Source organism: Falco peregrinus, chromosome 2 (genome assembly GCF_023634155.1).
Source record: "Falco peregrinus isolate bFalPer1 chromosome 2, bFalPer1.pri, whole genome shotgun sequence".
NCBI classification, from domain to species: domain Eukaryota; kingdom Metazoa; phylum Chordata; class Aves; order Falconiformes; family Falconidae; genus Falco; species Falco peregrinus.
Window position 1 is genome coordinate 107,562,640 of NC_073722.1, and position 19,558 is coordinate 107,582,197.

At 61.7% G+C, this 19,558-nt stretch overlaps 3 protein-coding genes across 3 annotated transcripts; 2 read left to right on the top strand and 1 right to left on the bottom strand.

Moving 5' to 3' along the window:
• The first annotated feature begins 225 nt into the window (after nt 1–225).
• On the top strand, nt 226–4,741 carry KIF12 (kinesin family member 12). Its single transcript, XM_055795108.1, is given in 19 exon segments — nt 226–423; nt 633–692; nt 694–797; nt 919–997; nt 1,071–1,192; nt 1,365–1,443; nt 1,582–1,716; nt 1,805–1,940; nt 2,185–2,276; nt 2,517–2,652; nt 2,742–2,860; nt 2,998–3,102; nt 3,182–3,471; nt 3,653–3,761; nt 3,763–3,837; nt 3,926–4,000; nt 4,081–4,217; nt 4,316–4,452; nt 4,605–4,741. Coding segments are annotated over 19 exon segments (2,253 nt in total). The 3' UTR covers nt 4,670–4,741.
• A 96-nt stretch (nt 4,742–4,837) lies between these two features.
• Nucleotides 4,838–8,378, bottom strand: VTN (vitronectin). Its single transcript, XM_005240437.4, has 8 exons — nt 8,235–8,378; nt 7,631–7,750; nt 7,013–7,327; nt 6,767–6,906; nt 6,347–6,503; nt 6,075–6,224; nt 5,221–5,493; nt 4,838–5,025 (listed from the first exon to the last, which is right to left on the bottom strand). The coding sequence occupies exons 1-8, from the start codon at nt 8,365–8,367 to the stop codon at nt 4,907–4,909; spliced, it is 1,407 nt and encodes a 468-aa protein (XP_005240494.3). The 5' UTR covers nt 8,368–8,378; the 3' UTR covers nt 4,838–4,906.
• A 2,474-nt stretch (nt 8,379–10,852) lies between these two features.
• Nucleotides 10,853–18,198, top strand: SARM1 (sterile alpha and TIR motif containing 1). The gene is made up of 9 exons (XM_005240528.3): nt 10,853–11,642; nt 14,289–14,907; nt 15,088–15,300; nt 15,423–15,514; nt 16,008–16,243; nt 16,363–16,456; nt 16,912–17,101; nt 17,192–17,313; nt 17,894–18,198. Exons 1-9 carry the CDS (start codon nt 11,182–11,184, stop codon nt 18,021–18,023), a joined length of 2,157 nt encoding a protein of 718 aa, XP_005240585.1. The 5' UTR covers nt 10,853–11,181; the 3' UTR covers nt 18,024–18,198.
• Nucleotides 18,199–19,558: the final 1,360 nt, after the last annotated feature.

Genomic DNA, 19,558 nt, shown 5'->3' on the forward strand with positions numbered 1-19,558 from the left:
CTGCCCGTACTGGCCCCCCTCCCCACAGCCGTCGGGGCACGCTGAGGCCCGTCAGGATCCCAGGGCTCAGAGGGGGGCTTGGAGGGGTCCGGTGCCGCTGGGCCGGCGACCCCCGGGCCCCCTCCCCCCCTTCCCAGGGCCGAGGTGCCGCCACCAGCCCCCCACCCCTACCCCGGCCTCGCCCCCCGCCGTGCGGCCGCTCTCCCGCGGGGCTGGCACCAGTCAATGTTTAACCGAGCGGTGGTACCAGTTGTGCGGGGCAGCCCGCGCTGGCTGGCGGTGGCTCCTGCCGGGACCCGCCGACCGCTGCGGACACCCCGAGCGAGGGGTGCTGGGGGGGCACATGGAGCCAGAGGGGGAGCGGGGCTGGGACCCCCAGCCGGGCACACGGCCCAGAACGCTCCCACGGGGCCAGGACAGACCGTAAGTCAGGGGGGAGCCGGAGGGGACGGAGACCACCCTGCGCTGGAGGGGTGGGGGCTGGGCAGCGACCGCCAGGTGCGCGGGGCTGGCACCCCAGAAAGGCTGGTGAGGACAGGAGGGTGAGGGTCCCTCTGCGGGGACACGGGGGGGCCATTGCACCCTGTCCCCTGCCAGGGCACAGTGGGAACAGGAGGGTGGTGTGAGCACAGCACGACCGTGAGCCCCTCTACCCCTGCCCCGGGGTGTCCGCGGGCGGGACCCCCAGCCTGGGGGGCACCCACTGCCCCTCTGCCCTCTGTTCCCCAAAGGAGCCCCGGAGAGCAGCGGGAGGGCGCCGTGGTGGGCAGAGAGACGCGCCTGAGAGTCGTGCTGAGGTGAGGGCGGACGCAAAGGGCTCAGGGACACAGTGGGGACCCTCCTGCCTGGGGCAGGGGCACAGGGGGGCTCCACGGGGTCCCCATCCAGCCACACCTCTGTGTCCCCCCCCACCATTAGGGTCCGGCCACTGACCTGCACAGAGACGCTGCGAGGCGACCGGCGGGTTGTGCACAGCCTCGGCGATGGCACCATCCACGTAAGTGCCACCTCCCCGCCGGGGGGTCGGGGGGCCGCAGCACCCCCTGAGCCGCCACTCACCCTGCACCCAGGTGAGCGCGGCCAGGCACGATGCCACCTTCGGGTTCAGCACCGTGTTCGACGCGGGCGCCTCACAGGAGGCCGTGTTCGAAGGCAGCGGGATGAGGCAGCTGGTGGAGCTGGCCATAGATGGGTAAATTGTGGTGACCCCCCCCCCGGGACCCCAGCCCTCCAGCCCACCCCGTGCCCGCTCGCTGCGCCCGTCCAGGCCTCGGCGGCAGGTTTGCGCTGCCAGGGCCGTGCCGGGAGGTGGCATCCCCGTGCCACCGCCTGGGGCCGGGCCTGAGGCTCAGCATCTTCCCCAGCTTCTCCTGCACCGTCTTTGCCTTCGGGCAGACCGGCTCGGGGAAGACCTACACCCTGATGGGACCCCTCCTCGCCCAGGTACAACGCCGTCACCCCCAGCTGACCTGGTGATGATGGTGGGATGGGCTCTTCTCGCCCGGTCTCGGGTGCTGGGGTGGTGGGAGCAGGTGGGTGCCCAGCGCGATGTGACCGCTCACCTCTCTGGCATCTCGGCAGAGCGAGACCCAGCCGGCGTCCCCCGCCCTGCTGGGGCTGATGCAGAGGTCCTTTGCCTGCCTCCTGGAGCAGAGCCGGAGCCGCGGCTCTGACCTGGCTCTCAGTGCCTCCTACCTGGAGATCTACAACGAGCAGGTAAGTGCCTGCCTGGCCACCCAGCTCAGCCCCGCTGGCACCCCGTGCCCCCACGCCCCTGGTGCCTCCCCTCCGCTGAACCCCCCAGGTGCGGGACCTGCTGAGCCCGGGGCCACCGTGCGCCCTGCCCCTGCGGTGGAGCAAAACCCACGGCTTCTACGTGGAGAACCAGCTCAGCGTGGACTTTGAGAGCCTGGAGGCCATTGCCAACCTGCTCCTGCAAGGTGCTGAGCCATGGGTGCGGGGCTGGGCCATGATCAGGGTGTGCTGGACCCGGTATGGGGGGACTCAGCCCCCCACAAACCATCCCTGGGGCTAATGGGGCTCTGTTGGCAGCCAAGGGGGGCAGCTCCCCATCCTGCTGCAGAGCCCAGGCGGGCTCGTGTCTGGTGGGGGTGGGCAGTGGGTGCCGTGCCAGGGTGTGGGGCATGGTGCCCCCTACCAGCTCGCAATTGCCCCCCCCGGCAGGATCCCAGAGGCGACAGACCTCGGCGCACGCCCTCAATAGGCACTCGAGCCGCAGCCACGCTCTTCTGACCATCAATGTCCGCAGCCGGGCCGTGAGCACACATCCTGCTCCAGGGGGAGGGCTTGGGGGGGGGGGGGCTGGGGCTCTTTGTGGAGATGCAAACAACCCCGGGGTATGGGGGGTCACGTCCTCCTCCCCAAGGATGTGTTGGTGGGGCTGGGGCGAGCAGCAAGGAGCCAAATCCCAGACCCAGGGGTTGGAACGCTGCTGTGGGCCACGGGGAAGGGGTGAGGGAGGCCAGAGCATCACCCCCCCAAAACGGGTTCCCCAGCCCAGCACCTGCCCCGGCAAGCAGGGCACGCTGTGCTTCGTGGACCTGGCTGGCAGCGAGCGGGTGAAGGAGACCGGCTCCAGCGGGGAGCTCTCCGTGGAAGCCAACAATATCAACCGCAGCCTCCTGGCACTGGGTAAGGGCCAGGGGACACCCCCATGGGAGCATGAGCTGCGGGTCCCCGTCAGAGCCCTGTCACCCCCTCTGTGGCTCGTCCTCTGGCAGGACACTGCATCTCTCTGTTGGCCAAACCCCGAGGGAAGCGGACGCACATCCCCTACCGGGACAGCAAGCTCACCCGGCTGCTGGCACGCTCCCTGGGTGGCTCGGGCATCACCCTAATGGTATGTGCATGGAGGAGGCCAGGCAGGGCTGCGCAGAGCTGCAGGGGGCTGGGGGCTTGCTCTGTTGAGGGGAAGGCTGGGGGGAGACAGGTGACCCCCTGGCTGGCAGCTCACCTGTGGCTTTTCTGCATTGGCAGGTCGCTTGCATCTCCCCGTCCTCACACTGCCTCTCGGAGACGCTAAGCACGCTGCACTACGCCAGCCGGGCCCGGAGGGTCACCACCAGACCCCTGGCCAACAGGGTATGGCAGGCAGGGGCTGCGGGCGGGGTGTCCTGCCCCACTGCTGGGATGCCCCTGACCCACCCCCTTGTGCTCCCAGGTGTCTCGGGAGAAGCTGCTGCAAACCTTGGAGAAAGAAATCCATGCCTTGCAGCTGGAAAACCTCTCCCTGCGCCAGCAGCTGTGCCTGCCCAGGGTGCCAGCGAGGAGCATGGAGATGCCAGGGACCCCTCCAAGGGAGGGGGCATGGCCGGGCTGGGGAGGCAGGTATGGACCCGCAGGGCTGCGGTGCTCCCCTGTCGAAGGGCAGCTCCCGTCACAGGGAGCCCCTGCCTGGCCCAGCCTCTACGGCCTCCTGCGGGACTTCGTGGTGGAGAATGAGCAGCTGAGGTACGGGGGGGCACGCAGGACTCACGAGCAGGGGCTCGAGGGGCTGGTGGGACAGCCAGAGCCCCTGGCCGGGCAGCACCCTGTGCCAGCCAGCCTCTCCCCGGGGCTCCCTGGGGCCGGGCAGGCTTGAGGTTCGCCAGAGGCTGCCAGTGCCCTGCCCTGCTCCCCCGCTGCTCCCCAGGCAGCCCCAGCTGTCCCCAGACCCCAGCGGTGACATCCCAGCTGGCCCATCCTGCAGAGCCACCCGCAGCTCCAGTGACAGCCAGCCCCTGCTCCCGAGTGCCCGCACCCCCCCATGTCCCCACCAGCCACCCCACGAGGCTCCGGCAGCCCGACACGACACCTGCCTCTGGCTCCCGGCTCCCGGTCAGCATGGGGGGCCCGGGCTCCACGGACATCCTCACGTGGGGAGAGGATGCCCGAACCACCCACCCGCTGATCTCCCCTCTTGCAGAAGCTGCCTCCTGCCTCCAGCCGCCCTGGCTGCCCCCAGTGCTGCCCTGGGCCGGCCAATGCCACCGTGTCCCAGGTACAACCCTGGGGGTCTCTTCAGAGAGGGGCGGCACAGCACAGTGCAGCAGCCTGACCGCTCGCTCTGCTCACCCCAAGGTGCTGCCAGGGCCCCTCGTGCCGCAGCCGATCCTCCCCGAGGGAAACATGGGTGTCCTGCCACCCGGCCAGGAGGACTCGGCTCTGCCTGGCTCCCATCAGCTCCTCAGGCACCCCCAGGCACCCCAGGGAAAGCGGTGAGAGCTGGGGCTGGAGGCCACCCGCTGGGCATCGCCCCTGTGGTTACGGGTGCTGGGGCAGCGGGTCCGTGTTTGCTCATGTGTCCTCACAGCAGGAGCCGCGGCAGGAGCAGGAGCTCGACTCAGCGGCACCTGCTCCCCCAGGAGCTGCCAGGCCCTGAGCGCCGTCCCAGCCCCGAGGGAAGGGTCATCCCTTCGGCCCCGCCGTGGCCGGGATTACCGGAGCCAAGAGGTGAGCAGGGCAGAGGGGGGAGGCCAGGCAGTGCCTCGGCTGGGGTCCCTTGGCGATGGGCACCCATCCCCAGCCCAGCTGCCCATGCCTGGGGCTGTGGACCTGAGCCGGGGGGTGCCAGAGACCTGACCCCACTGGCTCCCGGCTGGCAGCCGCCGGCACCATCCCTCTCCTCCAGTGGGAAGAGGCACCGGAATGGCTGGCGGAGCAGATCTAAGCAGCCGCGCCGCGGACAGAGCCAGCAGTGGGGATCTGGCACAGCCCACGCACAGTTACTGTACCTGGAGGGATGACCACAGCCTGCGGGGGCACGGGGATCTCAGACTACAAGGACTGCGCAGACCCCGGGCGGGATGTACGGACAGACAGACAGGGCTCTCCAGCCTGCACAGCACTCGCAGTTTATTTCTGTCTAGCTAGGGGCTGTGCTGCCGGGTGGCTGCGGTGGTGCCACTCAGGTGCTCTCCTCCCCCGGCTGCGGGCAGTCCAGCCAGTACTGGGCGATGGAGCGCGGGTAGCGGGGCTGCACCAGGTCCACGCGCTTGGTGCGCAGGTTGACGCGGTAGTATTTGTCTGGAGGAAGGGGAGGTGGCTGTCAGGAGGGCCCACGGGGCAGCACCGCGGGGAGCTGCTGCCCTCGCTGCCAGCCCTGGGCACTTTCCCGCTGCATCCCAGAGCTCAGAGACATCGCAGAGTGAGAGGAGACCTCCCCCTGCCCCAGCAGCCCTGGTTCCGCATCCCTCCCGGATCCTGCTGCCCCAGACTCACCTCCTACAAAGAAGTAGACGCTCTGGAGGGTCTCGCACTGGGAACCGGACAGCCAGTCGCTTTCAACACCCGCAGAGTCAGAGTCGTTTTGCAGCCAGCCCCAGAACCCCAAATTCAGTGACCGGTGGCTCTTGTACCTCTTGCGCTGGCGGCGAGACTTCCTCCTGCGGGGCTGGTGGGAGGCCACGTAGATCCTGCCGGCCATGGCGGCATCCAGCCGGCTGGGCACCCCCCTCCAGTCCCTGCTGATGTACCGCGGACTGCTCGCCCCCGCTGGTAAAGAGGCAGAGGGTGAGTGAGAGGGGCAGCAACGTATGGGGGGGAGCTGAGCCCAGCCCCACAGACAGCCCCCAGCTCCGAGACCCACAGGGATGCTCCAGAGGATCCCAGCCTGGATGGGATGCATGATGGGGACATGGGCGAGGCAGAGCCAGGAGCAGCCCCTCACCCCACCCTTGGCTGGGATGAGCCCTGTGCTGCTGAGCCCCCTTCTCCTCCTTTCCATCTTTCACTTCACTTGCCCAGGGCTGGGGCTTTCCTGTGGCATCTCCAGCCCCAGTGGGAATAAACAGCCCCCAGCAGCGACGCTGTGGTGTGAGATGGCTGGTGACGGGTAGCGTGGGGCTTACGGGCTGCAGAGGGTGGGATTTGGGATGCTGTGGGAGATGCAGGTGTGGCCTGGGGGGTTCCTGTGCATAGCCCAAGCTCCTGCCCTGCACGGCGGCTCATCCAGCCTGCCCATGCTCCCAGGTATCGCTCCCTCCTCCCTGGGTGCCCGCACCCCTCGCACCCTGTCAGTGCGGGCCGTATTGGCACCTGCCAGCCCTTTCCCCCGGGGCTGGCCCAGCCCTTACTCATTCTGCCACCAAAGAGGATCTGGAAGACGTCTTCCCAGCTGTCACGGTTCAGGAAGGCATAGTGGTTGAACACGGTGGAGGGGGAGGACTTCTCACAGTCGGCCTGCGTGGGCTGGTTGGCAAAGTCATAGGACCAGTAGTACTTGTCTAGGAGAGGATGCGCAGGGCATTAGTGGGGGACACACTGGAGGGCAGCAGTAGCTAGAGGGGTGTCCAGCCCGTGGCCACTGGTGCCAGGCTCTGCCTGGGAGCAGGGGCTCTTCCCTTACCCTTGAAGAAATAGACTCGTTCATTGCCATGGTAGCTGTGCGCCGGGAGGGCGAAGGCCGCGTTGACGTTGTTCGGGATGCCTTCAAAGCCCTCGGAGATGTTGCGTGGGTACCCGGGGTCCAGGGCTCCATCGTCAAAGCGCCAGTACTGGCTGCCCTGGGGGGTGCAGGACAGAGGGGGGGTCAGGGGGTGGGTGCAGCATCCCCCAGACTGCCAGGGGGAGCGAGCAGATGCTGGGGAGCCCTGTTGTGAGGCTGCGGCTGCCTGGGGCCCTGGACAGCTGCGGGGATTTGGGGATATCTGGCAGCCACTGCGTGTGTGCATGCATGGAGGCGGACAGGGTGGGGACAGGGTGGGTTGGGGAGCTGTGCTGGCTGCCCTGGGAGCACACTCAGCCCTTCAGCCAGGTTCCGGCCCACCTTGAAGAGGTAAGTCTTGCCCTGGCAGTTGATGCGTGTGAAAGCTGCGTCGATAGGGCCCTCGATGCCCCAGACGTCGCTGATGAGCTTGGGGTAGCCAGGCCGCACACTTGTCTCGTCCAGCTCATAGAAGTACTTCCCTGGGGACAGAGGGGAGGTGGGAGTGGCACAAGGGACCACAGCCACCGGCACGGGGTGACGGGGTGGTAGCATGTCGCACGCGCCTGGGAAAGGTCCCTGAGGTACCTCGGAAAGCGTAAATGGAACCATTCTTCAGGTCGGTGAAGGCATCAAACGGTTTCCTGCTGCACAGCTCCTCAGGCTCTTCCACGGGGTCGTGCTCCCCGACCTCATCTGGTGTGGTGCTGACCACATCATCCAGAGGCACATCCACTGTCTCCTCAGGGTCTGGCTTGCTCTGCGGTGTAGGCTGCACCGACAACGGGGGTGTGGGCAGTTCCGTGGTGTCTGCCATGGTGCTCTCTGGCGTGCCCAAGTCGATGGTGAGGTTGTAGTCAAGGTAGTCATCCTCCGGCAAGGCAAACACATCCCCTCGGGTCACTGTGGGAGGGAGCAGGTTCGTCCTGGGGAGCCCTGGGCATCTCCCACTGGATGTGGGGGCAGCAGCCGCTTGCTCCCAGGTGCTATGGATTTGCACAGACGCCACGCTGCGGGCGGCAGTGAGCCAGCTGCTGAACACCCTGGTGCTGCAACACCAAACCCTGGCACTGACCTCACCCTGCAGACATGGGTGGGTGCAGAGGTGACCCAGCACGGACCCCTCCGAGCCTCCGTGGTGTCAGGCACCCACGGCCATCCCAGCACCCCCTGCCCCAGATAGGAGGGCAGCCGTGAGACCGGTACCTTTGGCTTTGCAGACGGTGGAGTAGTCGCTGCAGCAGCTCTGGTAGTACATGCAAAGGGTGTCGCACTGGCACTTGCGCTGCGCGTTGAAGCCATCCTCGCAGCGGCCCACACAGGAGTCTGCAAAAGCCACCCGCCGGTGCAGGAGGAGTAACGTGGGCTGGGGAGCGGGGCCAGCATCTGCCCCCCGGCCCAGCCCCAGGGGGTGAAAGCAAACATGGCATGTCTTGGCTGGGGGGACCCCACCTCTCCATGGTCAACCCCATCACCAGGGGTTACAGCAGCACCTCTCCCCACTCCCACCCAGGTCCTGCTGGGACGGGAGCTGTGAGCCAGGCTGTGCCGGGGTCCCAGCTCCACACTGGCAGTCCAGCTGCAGGACAGCCAGGGATTGCCCAGGCCATCTCTGATAGTGCTGCCCGCTTGCCTTCTCCCCATGCTGTGAGGCGTAGCCAACGTGGCCAGTGGCCATGACCACCACCAGGTCCCCTCACCCTTCCCAGGCTCCCCAGCCCCTCCATCAGCCCAAGGGCACACTCACTCCATCCCCACCCTGGCTGCAAGTGGGAGGCACCCAGCGTGGGGCTGGTGGGCTCCGACTCACCTTCAGCAGCCCAGGCAGCGGCGAGCAGGGCCAGCACCAGGGCCGGGAAGAGCAGCCTCATCCTGGGCAGCCCGGAGCGCAGCCCTCCTGCGACTGTGCGGGCTGGAGCGTGGCTGCGGCCAGGGCCCGGCATCCACTGTTTGCTCAGCCTGCCCCGAAGGGAGAAAACAAACAGGCCAAGGTCAGAACAGGGGAAAAGGGGCAGAGACGCTCTCCCACCCAGCATCCCCCACAGCCTGTGCTGAGCTGGGGGCATATGGGGGGGACAGGGCTCCCCACACATGCAGGCAGCTCCAAGAGCCTTTGCTGCCAGCACCTTCCCAGCCCGGGGGCAGGCTGGGCGCTGGATCAGAGAGCAGGGGAGGACAGCAGGCCAGAGCCAGGTACCAGTTTTGGGGTCCCACCACACTTATTTCATAGCAAACCTCATGGTATTAAGGCTCCCCGCCTCTGCCCCAAGGGGAGGCCGTTTCCCAGCCTGGTCTTGGGAATGAAGAAAGGGGAGAAAAAACACTAATGAAAGAAGGGGAGTGTGGTGTTCAGAGGGCAAAGAGCCTATGCTTGCCTAAAATGTTATGGTTTCGGAGAACTTACTCTTGGGATTTCAGCTTTCTCAACGTCAGCACGACTGGGAGCAGACCTGGGGAGCCCCAAGGCAGGCGACTCGGGATGGGGCAGGTATCAGGTCTGTGCACGGGGGCCAGGGGCCAGAGGTGAGTGGCCAGGAGGGGGGGAGCGGGAACCCTCTGCACTTTCACTGCAGTCGGCAAACAAATGCCTGTGTATTTTGCTCCCATCATTCCCTTTCCAACCAATCTTTTTGGTTACTAATTAATGTTGACTCAGCTCTTTTAGCAGCTCCTGATAACTCCAGGATGTTTATTTAATCAGGGGCAAGGAGCAAACGCACATGAGGCTACAGAGATACTGCCTCTGGCTGCCTCCGCTGCTGTGGCACTGCTGGGGCGAGAGCTCCGTGGGGTCTGTCCTGGCCTTGGGGCAGGAGCAGCGCAGCTCTGCGCTTTAATAAGTGATGGAAGATCTGAGGAGAGAAGAACCCAAGCAGGGTGCCCACTTTTCCAGGGGCCCTGCCTCTACCAGCTCAGACACAGGTGGTTTCCAGCATTGGCTGCTCCCACCCTTGCTGGAAAGAGCTTTGATTTGGTTTTGAGAAAGGCATTTCCACCTGGAAAGCCCCGGCGAGCCAAGGAAAGCCACCAGACACTGGTTGTTGGGGCAGGACTTCTCTTGCAGCCCTGTCGCCCCCCTCCTTGTCCCCTGGCTTCAGCTATGGTGGGGCTGGTGCCATCCCTGGGTGCAAGCACTAGCCCAGCGTTCACTAAACCTACATCACATCCCTGTTGAATAGAGCGTGGGGCACAAGTGACCTGAGCAGGCGCAGGCTCCTGGGGAAGCTGGGGGGAAGAAGGGCTGGGCAGTGTCTGAGCTGCTTTTGCTGATCAGCTGAGACAAAGCTCCCTCCTGCTGTTCCAGGCTCCCGACCACCAGCAACCACAGACCCGTGAAGGCTCGGTGAGCCCTTTCCTGGCTGCTGTGCTCAAGGCATGGCAGGAGACCCCGAGAGAGGGGCTGGTTCGGGTAATGGGGTCCTGGGGAGCTCTTGCAGCCAAGGGCTGAGCAGAACCAGCAAGGAAAGCTTAGGTAACGGGGCTGATCCCCCAGGGCAAGGCTAGGAATCCCTGTCATTCCCAGAGCCCTGGCTGCTGGTGCTGGGAATCCTTCTCAAACAACAAAACAAAGCAAAACTAAAAGCAAAGCAAAGCTCAGCTCTCTGGGCTTGTCAGGACAAGCCTAAGGCAACGATTTGAATTCTGCCCTCCCCAGGCAGCATCCTCCTCTGAGGTAGCAAACCCCTCTGCTGTGCTGCATTGCAACAGCCCGTAGCATTGCCCCTGCTTAATAATAATTTATCAGGAAAATCCTTACTGGTTCTGTGCTGAGCCTCTCCTGCGGTACTGTGCCGCTCGGGACGCCTTGTTTACCGTCCTTCGCTGTGAGCTAATGTCCCTTTCCTCTGTCTATCCCTGCGTAGTGGATTCAGAGAGGATTAAAAGCGACTCTGTCGCATCAAAACATCAACTTGAATTTAAGTCTCAGTCTGAGCTGGCAACAACCTGGTTTTGGAGCCAAGGATTTAAGCTGCTCCTCCCAACACAGACAAGAAGCATCCAAAGCATTTCTGCCCTGAGCACGTCTGGCCTGGAAAAAAAAAGAAAAGGGGCCCAGTCAGCCTCCGCTCTTTCTTTTATCATGCAAATCCTGAGCCCGCCCAGAAAAGCTGCTCTGAATTTCCACCAGGCAAAGGGAGTTATTTATCCCTCTGCACTGATACCAAATGGGTTCAAAATGCAGTGCCAGGATGGCCACAACCTGACTGTGACCACAGCCACCACCGTGCCTGGCCTTTTACTTCCACCCTGTGCCCACTTTGCCGGTTGTAGAGCGTCCCAAAGACCTGCTGCAAAAGCAGTGTGGGGGTCCCTGCCTGCCGTGGAGGTGACCACAGGCTCCGCAGCAGCCTGGGCAAGGGTGGGGGACAGATGCGTCACGGGGACACGCTGGGCAGGCGGAGGGCTGTGGAAGGAGGGGTCCAGGGGGATGCCGGAGCATCTGCAGCAAGGATGGAGATGCTGCTGTCCAGAGATGAGCCCCTCCTTGGAAAGGCGGCGCCTGCGCGGGGTGACATCAGCCCCTGAGGACCGGAGATGCTGAGCCTGACTCTGGGAAGGCGGCTCCTGCCACTGCTTCCCGCTCCACATCCCGGCAGGGCAGGGAGGGGAGAGGGAGCTGGCAGCCTGGCCCTGCGGCTGGACCCCTGGCCAGCTCCGTCCCCCCTCCTGTGTCTCCCCTCCAGCCACCTTGGGTCCCCCCAAAGGGCGTGGTGGCCCTCCCAGGGGGCAGGTGACCAAGGATGCTGCGCTAGGAGATGCCAATGGTGCTCACCCTGCTCGTCTCCCTCTATAAACTGTGCCGGTTCTTCGCCATGTCGGGTGCGGAGAGGCTGGTGGTGCCCGAGTGTGTGAGCCAGGCAGGCAGCTGGGCAGGCAGCAGCAGCTCCAGGGAGCACCAGGAGGTTTCCCCCGGGGTGAACATGGATGTGCGGGCAGCCCTGGACCGGATCCTGCCTGCCCTGCACCATGCTATCGCCCGTGCCAAGCAGGCAGCCAGCCCCGCGGAGCTGAGGAGAGCCATCACCGAGGTCTTCCAGCTGGTGGAGGAAGCCTGGGGGATGCCCACGCTGGGGAGGGATGTGGCCAAAGTGCTGTGCGATGTGATCCGCCTGGAGGGGGGCCTGGACCTGCTACTGAACCTGCTGTACACAGCGGAGCTGGAGACCAAGTGCCAGGCAGGAAAACTCCTGGAGCAGATCCTGGTGGCAGAAAACAGGTGAGTCTGCAAAAAGCCCCCTGCCCCGCCAGGCACCCCACCCCCCCCCACCCCCCCACCCCCCGCAGGCTCACCTGCTGCCCCGAGCACAGCAGGGATTTCCTCCACCCATCCTACCCACACTCCCCAAATTTCCCTGCTCTGGGTGCTCCTGGTGCATCAAACCCCCTGGGCTCCACACCGCAGCCCCCCGCAGCCAGCACTTGCACAGAGGGGTCCCTGACTTGCTGGTCACACCCTGGTGATAGCACAACCTGCGTCCCCAGGGCTGGAGGAAGGAGAACCAGCCCCAGCTCAGGGATGATGGTGAGGATCGGGGTGTCCTCATGAGCCACGCTTAGCTGGGGGCCACCCAGACAAGACACCCTTCATGGCTGAGCTGGGTCGGTTTGGCTGGCCCAGAGCTTCTGTCCCAAGGACGAGACACGATACCCCCTCAACCATAACTGCAGCAGGAGGAGGAGGACAAAAGCCAGTCCCCAGAGCCTTTCTGTGGCTGACCAGGGTTGGAGTGAGTCCATAAGGAGGGGGCTGCTCAGCCAGCGGCCCTCGGAGCCCCCCCAGCTCATGGCCCCCAGCTCAGAGGCTAGAGATGCATGTGCTGGTCCCCAGGACAGATGAGAAGCTTTGGGCTGGCTCTGACAAAGCATCAGCACAGGCCGGGGGAGAGCGTGTGTGTGCGTGTGTGTACATACAAGCACGGTTACAAGGCTGCATGTGCTCACATAGCACCCAACACATCTAAATGCACAGCAGTGCTGATGCGGCACCCACACACAGCTCACCCTTCAAACACCGTCAACACCCTCCCGCAAGGTCCCCTGACAGGCAAACTCTCTGCTGTGCCCCATGTCTGGTTCAGCATTCCCTGGCAGCACTGCCCAGCATGCTGGCCCCAGAGAGGAGCCATATACCTGTCAAGAGCTGGGTCAGGATCAGGCCCTTCTCTCCTCCAAGCGGTTCTGCCAGCTCCACTCTCCCTCAGCATGGCCAAGCCCAGCTGGACCCAGCCAGGGCTTTGGGCACGCGTGGAGGAAGCCTGGACAAACTTCATGGTCAATGTGTCTTGCTGTAGGGTTGTGGATTCACAGCCGGGGCCTTGCTGCACACGCTGGCAGGGAAAAAGAAGCAACAGCTAAATCAGGAAAGTCCATTAGAGAGGAATTAATCCCAGGAAACATCCCTGGCACGGTCTGAGTTCAGCATTTAGCTTCCTGGCAAGAGAAAGCAACTGCTGGAGTCGCTGTCTCTGCTCTAGGAGCAGTTCACAGGCCAAGGTCTCGGGGCAGCTGTAGGCCCCCAGCCCCTTGCTCTCCACAGCCTGACCCACCACCAACCTCTGAGCAATGCAGGGAGGGGTAGGGTCCCCCCCTTGGGTCCAAGTTTCTGGTTTAGCGATCTCTCCCAGCATCCATGCACGGCAGCAGTGGTGCTTAGCCCAGAGCTGGACTGGTCCTGGCCCCATCCCATGGCTGCGGGGAACCAGGGACCTGGCAGGGCTGTGTTTGTCATCCAGCTCAATGGCCAAGTCTGGGCTTGGAGCCAGTCCCAGGCTGAGGACCAGGGTTGTTTTTTTTTTCCAGAGCTCTCCGGAGCATTTGCTGCCAAACCCACCCCAAGGTCAGCATTAGCTGTGTGGGCCACAAGCTTCCCAGAAATGCTCTTCCCGCCTGCCAGCACAGAGAAGCTGATGTGCCTTCACCCCACCATTGCTGGGGGCCAAATGTGCCACTGCCCTTGTGAGCAGCATGGCATGGGACATCTGCACCAGTGCTTGTCCCTTGGGAACAGAGCAGCTCCACCACAGCACCAACCGGGTCATTTCTAAGGCCAGAGACGGAGATGTCCCATTGCCCCAGGCAAGCTCATGGGAGGGCAGCCAAGAGTCCATCATTTCCCCCTTCCTCACTTCGTGCTTTTAGGGCACAGCCCCATTCAGGTGTCACTTTAAGACTATCCTTACAGCACAGGGCTCCCAAAGCCAGCCATGGCTGAGCAGCAGCTGGTGGCCCTCAGCCACCCGCACCCAGGCTCTTGCTGTCCTCTTCTAGGAGTGCGCAGGACTGAGGAAATAAACAGCTTTCCCCCGAACTGCCTCCACGCTGCCATCCCAGGGCAGGCAGATCCCCATCTCTCACACACCCCAGTGGGCAGTTCTGCGTGGTTGCTCAGCCAGAGGTGAAACCCCTGTCCTGAGCTTGGCACCGATCTGGAGAAGAGCTAGAGGACAGCACTGGTCAGGGACAAAGGAGTTTTCACCCCCAAACACAGAGCAGCTCACACACACCCAGCAGAGCTGACTAAGCGGATCTATTTCTAGGCTGGCATTAGCCTACCCTGCACTGTTAATCACTTTGTACATTTTATCTCGAGCACAAGAGCCTCTGGCATGGTGGTCCTGGGCTATGTACTCCCTGCCCTGTCCCATCACAAGCTCTTCCATCAGATCGAGACAGGTTCTTCCTGTCACATCTCACTGCATTGCAGCCTGACAGCTTATCTGGCAGCTGTGTCCTACAGGGTAACATCTGGCTGTCAGGCGGCAAACGCCATCAAAGCACGGGGAGGGGTGAGTTCAGATGCCACTGTTCTCATTCCCTGCGTGGCCATCTGCACCTCATCTGCCTGTGCCTCTCCTTCCTGCAGGGATCGGCTTGCTCGCATCGGTCTGGGAGTGATTCTGAACTTAGCCAAGGAGCGAGATGTTCCTCAGCTAGCACAGAGCACCTCCGGTATCCTGGAGCACATGTTCAAACACACTGAGGAGACCTGTTACCAGCTCATCTCGGATGGAGGCCTGGATGCTATCCTCTACTGGTGCCGCTGGACGGACCCCGTCGTGCTGCGGCACTGCGCCATGGCCTTGGCCAACTGTGCCATGTACGGAGGGCAGGCCAACCAGCGCCTGATGATCGAGAAGAGGGCGGCGGAGTGGCTTTTCCCACTGGTGTTCTCAAGAGATGATGAACAAATCCGCCTGCACGCATGCCTGGCCATCACGGTGCTGGCCACCAACAAAGAAATCGAGAAGGAGGTGGAGCGCTCGGGGACGCTGGCTCTGGTGGAGCCGTTCATCGCCTCGCTGGATCCAGAGCAGTTTGCCTGTGAGATGTTGGGGAGCAGCGACAACAGCCAGGGGAGGACGGCAGACGACCTGCAGCGGCTGGTACCCTTGCTGGACAGCTCGCGGCTGGAAGCACAGTGCATCGCTGCCTTCTACCTCTGCATGGAGGCTGCCATCAAAACCAGGCAGAAGCAAACAAAGGTAAAGGGTAGGTTGGCCTGAAGGAAGGAGATGCAAAAGGGAAGGGTTGCCACGACTGCATCTTGCTGTCTTTTGCTCCCCCGGGAGCTCACCACGTGCCCTGGTCCTCAGCTGGCCCAGCACAGGTTGTGGGGAGGAGGAGGGAAAGCAGAGTGATGTCTCTTCCCTTTGTGTCCCCAGATTTTCAGTGAAATTGGAGCTACGCAGAGCCTGAAGAGGGTGGTGTGCTACTCCACCAGCAGCACCACCTCCTCCCTGGCCAAAAAGGTGCTGCGCATGATAGGGGAGGAGGTTCCTCGGCGCATCCTGCCCACAGTTCCCAACTGGAAGCCCTGCGAGGTGCAGACATGGCTGCAGCAGATCGGATTCAACAAATACTGCCAGAGCTTCCTGGTAGGACTGTGGGCTGGAGGAGGGACACCTGGATAGGCCCCCTTTTGCCCAGTCTTGCAGCAGAGGTGTAAACATCTCACAGTTTTTCCTGGGACCTTTCCAGCCTGGATTTCTCTTGGCAGGACCACCAAGTGGATGGGGACATCCTCCTGAGGCTGACAGAGCAGGAGCTGCAGGAGGATTTGGGGATGGACTCCAGCATCACTCGGAAAAGGTAGGATCACCACTGGGGCATGCTGGCCTCTCTCATGGTCATCACCACAATGGCAGAACCAGGGAAACGGTCTGTACCTTCCCCTTCTTGCAAAGACAAGAACGGAGCAAAACCTGGACTGCCAGGGCTTTTCCAGCAGTCCCAGAGGGATTCCTGCAATGGGACCAATGCATGGGAGAGGTGTGGGATGGGGAGAGATCACCTGTAGCACAAGGGAGGTGGAATCCTGCAAGTTACTCAGAAAGACAGGAACCTACCCAAGCTTCTCTTCCTTGGCTGAGCTCCTCATACCCCTGCGTCCTGAGGACCAACGCTCCTGCAGTCACGCAGCTGTTCTTCTCTTCTTCTATCCCTTTAGCTCACCCTTCACCACAGCATGTAGCTGCATTCTCGCCTGTGCAGATAAGAGACGCGGTACCAAATGTCTCTAGCTCCTGCCTGGTCCAGCAGCCTTTCCTCCTCCGCTCCACCCTTTCATTTGTTTCTCTGCCAGGTTTTTCCGGGAGCTGACAGAGCTGAAGACCTTCGCAAACTATTCCACCTGTGACCGAAGCAACCTGGCCGACTGGCTGGGTGGCATCGACCCCAAGTTTCGTCAGTACACCTACAACCTGCTGACGTGCGGCATCAACCGCAACTTCTTGCACCGGGTGACAGAGCAGCAGCTGCAGGAGGACTGCCACATCAACACGGGTTTCCACCGTGTCCGCATCCTCACTGCTGCAAGGGGTGCGGGTCCTGCTGCTGCATGCTGCGCCGGAGCAAGCGGGTGGGGGCGAGTGGCCGAGGGTTGTTTGGGATGAGCTGTTGGGTATTTTTAACTTTTACTTGCTGTTTGCTCTGCCTAGAAACACTTCACTCCCCTATAACGCTGCAAACTGCATCCAACGGGACTGATGTTTTTATCAGCTACCGGAGGAGCACCGGGTCACAGCTGGCCAGGTGAGTCCTGCAGGCAATGATACGGCAGCTGGGCTGAAGGCCAGAGCGAAGCTGGTGATCAGCTGTGGGAAGAGCATGGAGCTAGGAGGAGGGAGAGGCTGCCAAAAGCTGCAGTGCAAATGGGGACAGCATGTGCCATAAGCTGTACGGTGGACAGGCTAATTCCCAGTCCTGTCACTGCCACCCCTCTCCCTCTTTGACACTGTCTTACCCTTTTCTCACGCTGTGCTCGTCAGGCTGTAGGGGATCACAGCAGGGAGTTAATGTCGGGCTCCCTGTGTTTTCGGCATGGGTGCAGACACCTGTACGCAGGCTGGGCGGGCGGCTGGCATCCCAAGGACCGTGTCATTCTCTGTTCGCTGCTCCTCATGTCTTGGCCGATGTGGTGGGAGAGCATGTGAAAGCCAGGTGCTGGCAGTAGCTCTCCTCACAGTGCTGTTCCCTCTTGCCACCAGCCTGCTGAAGGTCCACCTGCAGCTGCATGGCTTCAGCGTGTTCATCGATGTGGAGAAGCTGGAGGCAGGGAAGTTTGAGGACAAGCTGATCCAAAGTGTCATGAGTGCCCGCAATTTTGTGCTGGTCCTCTCACCGAACGCACTGGATAAATGCATGGGAGACCCCGAGTGCAAGGACTGGGTGCACAAGGTAGGAGATGCCATCGGGTGGGAGCGTGGTGGATGTTGGAGCAGGAAGGGGCTGGTGATGGGCTGACATAGCCTGAGCATGTTCCTGCAGGAGATTGTGACAGCCCTGAACTCTGGAAAGAACATTGTACCCGTTACAGACCATTTTGAGTGGCCGGACCCAGAAACACTCCCCAAGGACATGAGGGCCGTCCTAAAATTTAATGGTATTAAGTAAGTAAAAGGAACATGTGCCACGGGGTTCCTTGGCACCTGGAGAAAATGGCTTGCATAAGCAGTAGCAAAGGGCATGAGGAAATTGGGAAAAACAGATGAGGGAAGCAGAACTGGCTAAAGGGGAGGTGAGTCACTTCAGGTATTCCAGAGCATGAGGTGGACAAAGGTCTCCAGCACAACCCTTCTGCTGTCTTTGTGCTTGGGGCTCCCCTGGGTAACAGAACTGCCCACCCCATCGCAGCTGGCAGAACGCCCACCCTTGTGCCCCCAGCCCTCTGGGCAGGAGTGATGCTGCCAGGATTCACAGCTCAGCTGGGTTCCTCTCACCTCCTGCTTCCCCTCCAGCACCCCGGGCTGGCAGCCCAACCTGCTCGCAGCCCTCCAGTCTGGCAGGGCACACAGGAGGGGGCTTTCCTGCAGCATCCAGTGTCCCTCAATTTTCCATGGGGAAAAGGAAAGCTCCTAGAGAGCTGGAGTGGAGGACGGGGGTCTCTGGCTCCTGCCCCAGATGAACTGAGCTACTCTGTGGCATCTTGCAAAATGGAAAAATTAAATCAAATTTTCCCCTTCAATACAGGTGGTCCCACGAGTACCAGGAGGCCACAATTGACAAAATCATCCGCTTTCTCCAGGGCCGCTCCTCCCGGGACTCGTCAGCTGGGTCGGAGAATGGCCTGGACTGCTTGCCCTCCCTGGGGCAGACATAGAGCCAGCACAGATGCCTCATCCCCTCCACAGACTGCCCAGGTTACCCCTTTTTATGTGGGGCCAAATTTCTCCCTCTAGATTTTTCCCCATCTTAGTACCCTGGCTTGAGACAAGGCCGGTGGATCATCAACCCCCGCCTTCACCCTCCAAATGCAGTACTCACTTACACGGTGCCTGGTGAGCTAGGGTGGACTCGGGTGGACAAATCATCTTCCACGTCCTCCCATGGGGTGGCAGGACGTGCAGGCCATGCCTCCCACGATGCAGGGGGTGCGAGGGAGACTGATGCTGTTCAGGACCCCTGCAAATGGCTGCAGCATCCCCCAGAAGCATGTCCGAAGAGAAGGGATCTTCTGAGGACGGAAAACAGGGGAATTGGTGAGGGATACATAGCAAGAGGACACATGAGAGAGAAGAGCAGTTGAGAAGGAACAGTCCATAAGCACGATACGGCCTCTGCCGTGTGCCACAGGAGTATCATTGTGGTCAGAAGCTGAGAGCAGGAAAGGGCAAATAAAAGCTAAGCCCTAACAAAATCCCCATGTCTGGGAAAGATAACACACAGAGGCCTTCTAAACCGCTCAGCAGAAGCTTTCTCTTTCCCAGTAATGTCCCTTTATCACAGGAGCTCACTTCCTCCCTGAGGGCCTTTCACCTCCTAATGCTGCAAAACCAATTTGTGCTCTTAACTCTGGCGATGGAAGTTTGGGGTTAGATCACATGACGTTTCCGCAGGATCTTTGCAAAAAGTGCTTTTAAAGCAACCCCCTTCCCTCCATCTGATGTCTCAGCTTTACCACTTCATCAGGTCTGTACTTATAGGGCATAGAAGCTGGATTGTGACTCTGGAAAACATGTATCCATACAGATACAGAAGATGCTAATTGTTGCACTGTACTTGTGGAGTTATTACACACAGGCTGTATTTCATTCTGGTGTTGGTGCTCCACAGCAGACGTCCCAAGGTCTGTTCCTTCAAAAACGAGCTGGTGTATCTCTTTGCTGACTACCACTCACCCCCGACAGCCCTGGCTAAGCTCCTCAGGCTCAGGGTTGTCCCTACTCTCTGCTGGATGCAATACCAAGTCGCATCAGCTTCTTTCTACCCACCTCTTCTCAACACCCACCAGGTCTTTTTGCAGCTACTCACCTTGAAGTATCAGGAAAGAGCGAAGTCGATGCAATGGGCAGGTGGATGCTGCTAGGTGTGAGTACCGGCTGGGAGCATGGCTGGCAAACACTGCAGGTGAGGAACCACGGTCACCCCGACACACCTCCCCTGAATTCTGCACTCCCAGCCTTGTTCTGCTTCTCACACCTGCCTGGAGGGTGAGCAGGCTCTCAACAACAGCAGCAACCGCAGCTCCTACCTGAGTTTGTCTTTTTTGATGCAGAACAAAGTGAGTAATGCAGAAAGACATCCTTGTTCAGAGCACAGACGGGAGGGAAAGCAAGCCATGCCCAGGGAACATCAGCCTGCCCTGACGCTCGGCAGACCAGGCTGGTGCACCACCCTGCAAAAGAAGCAAGCTCC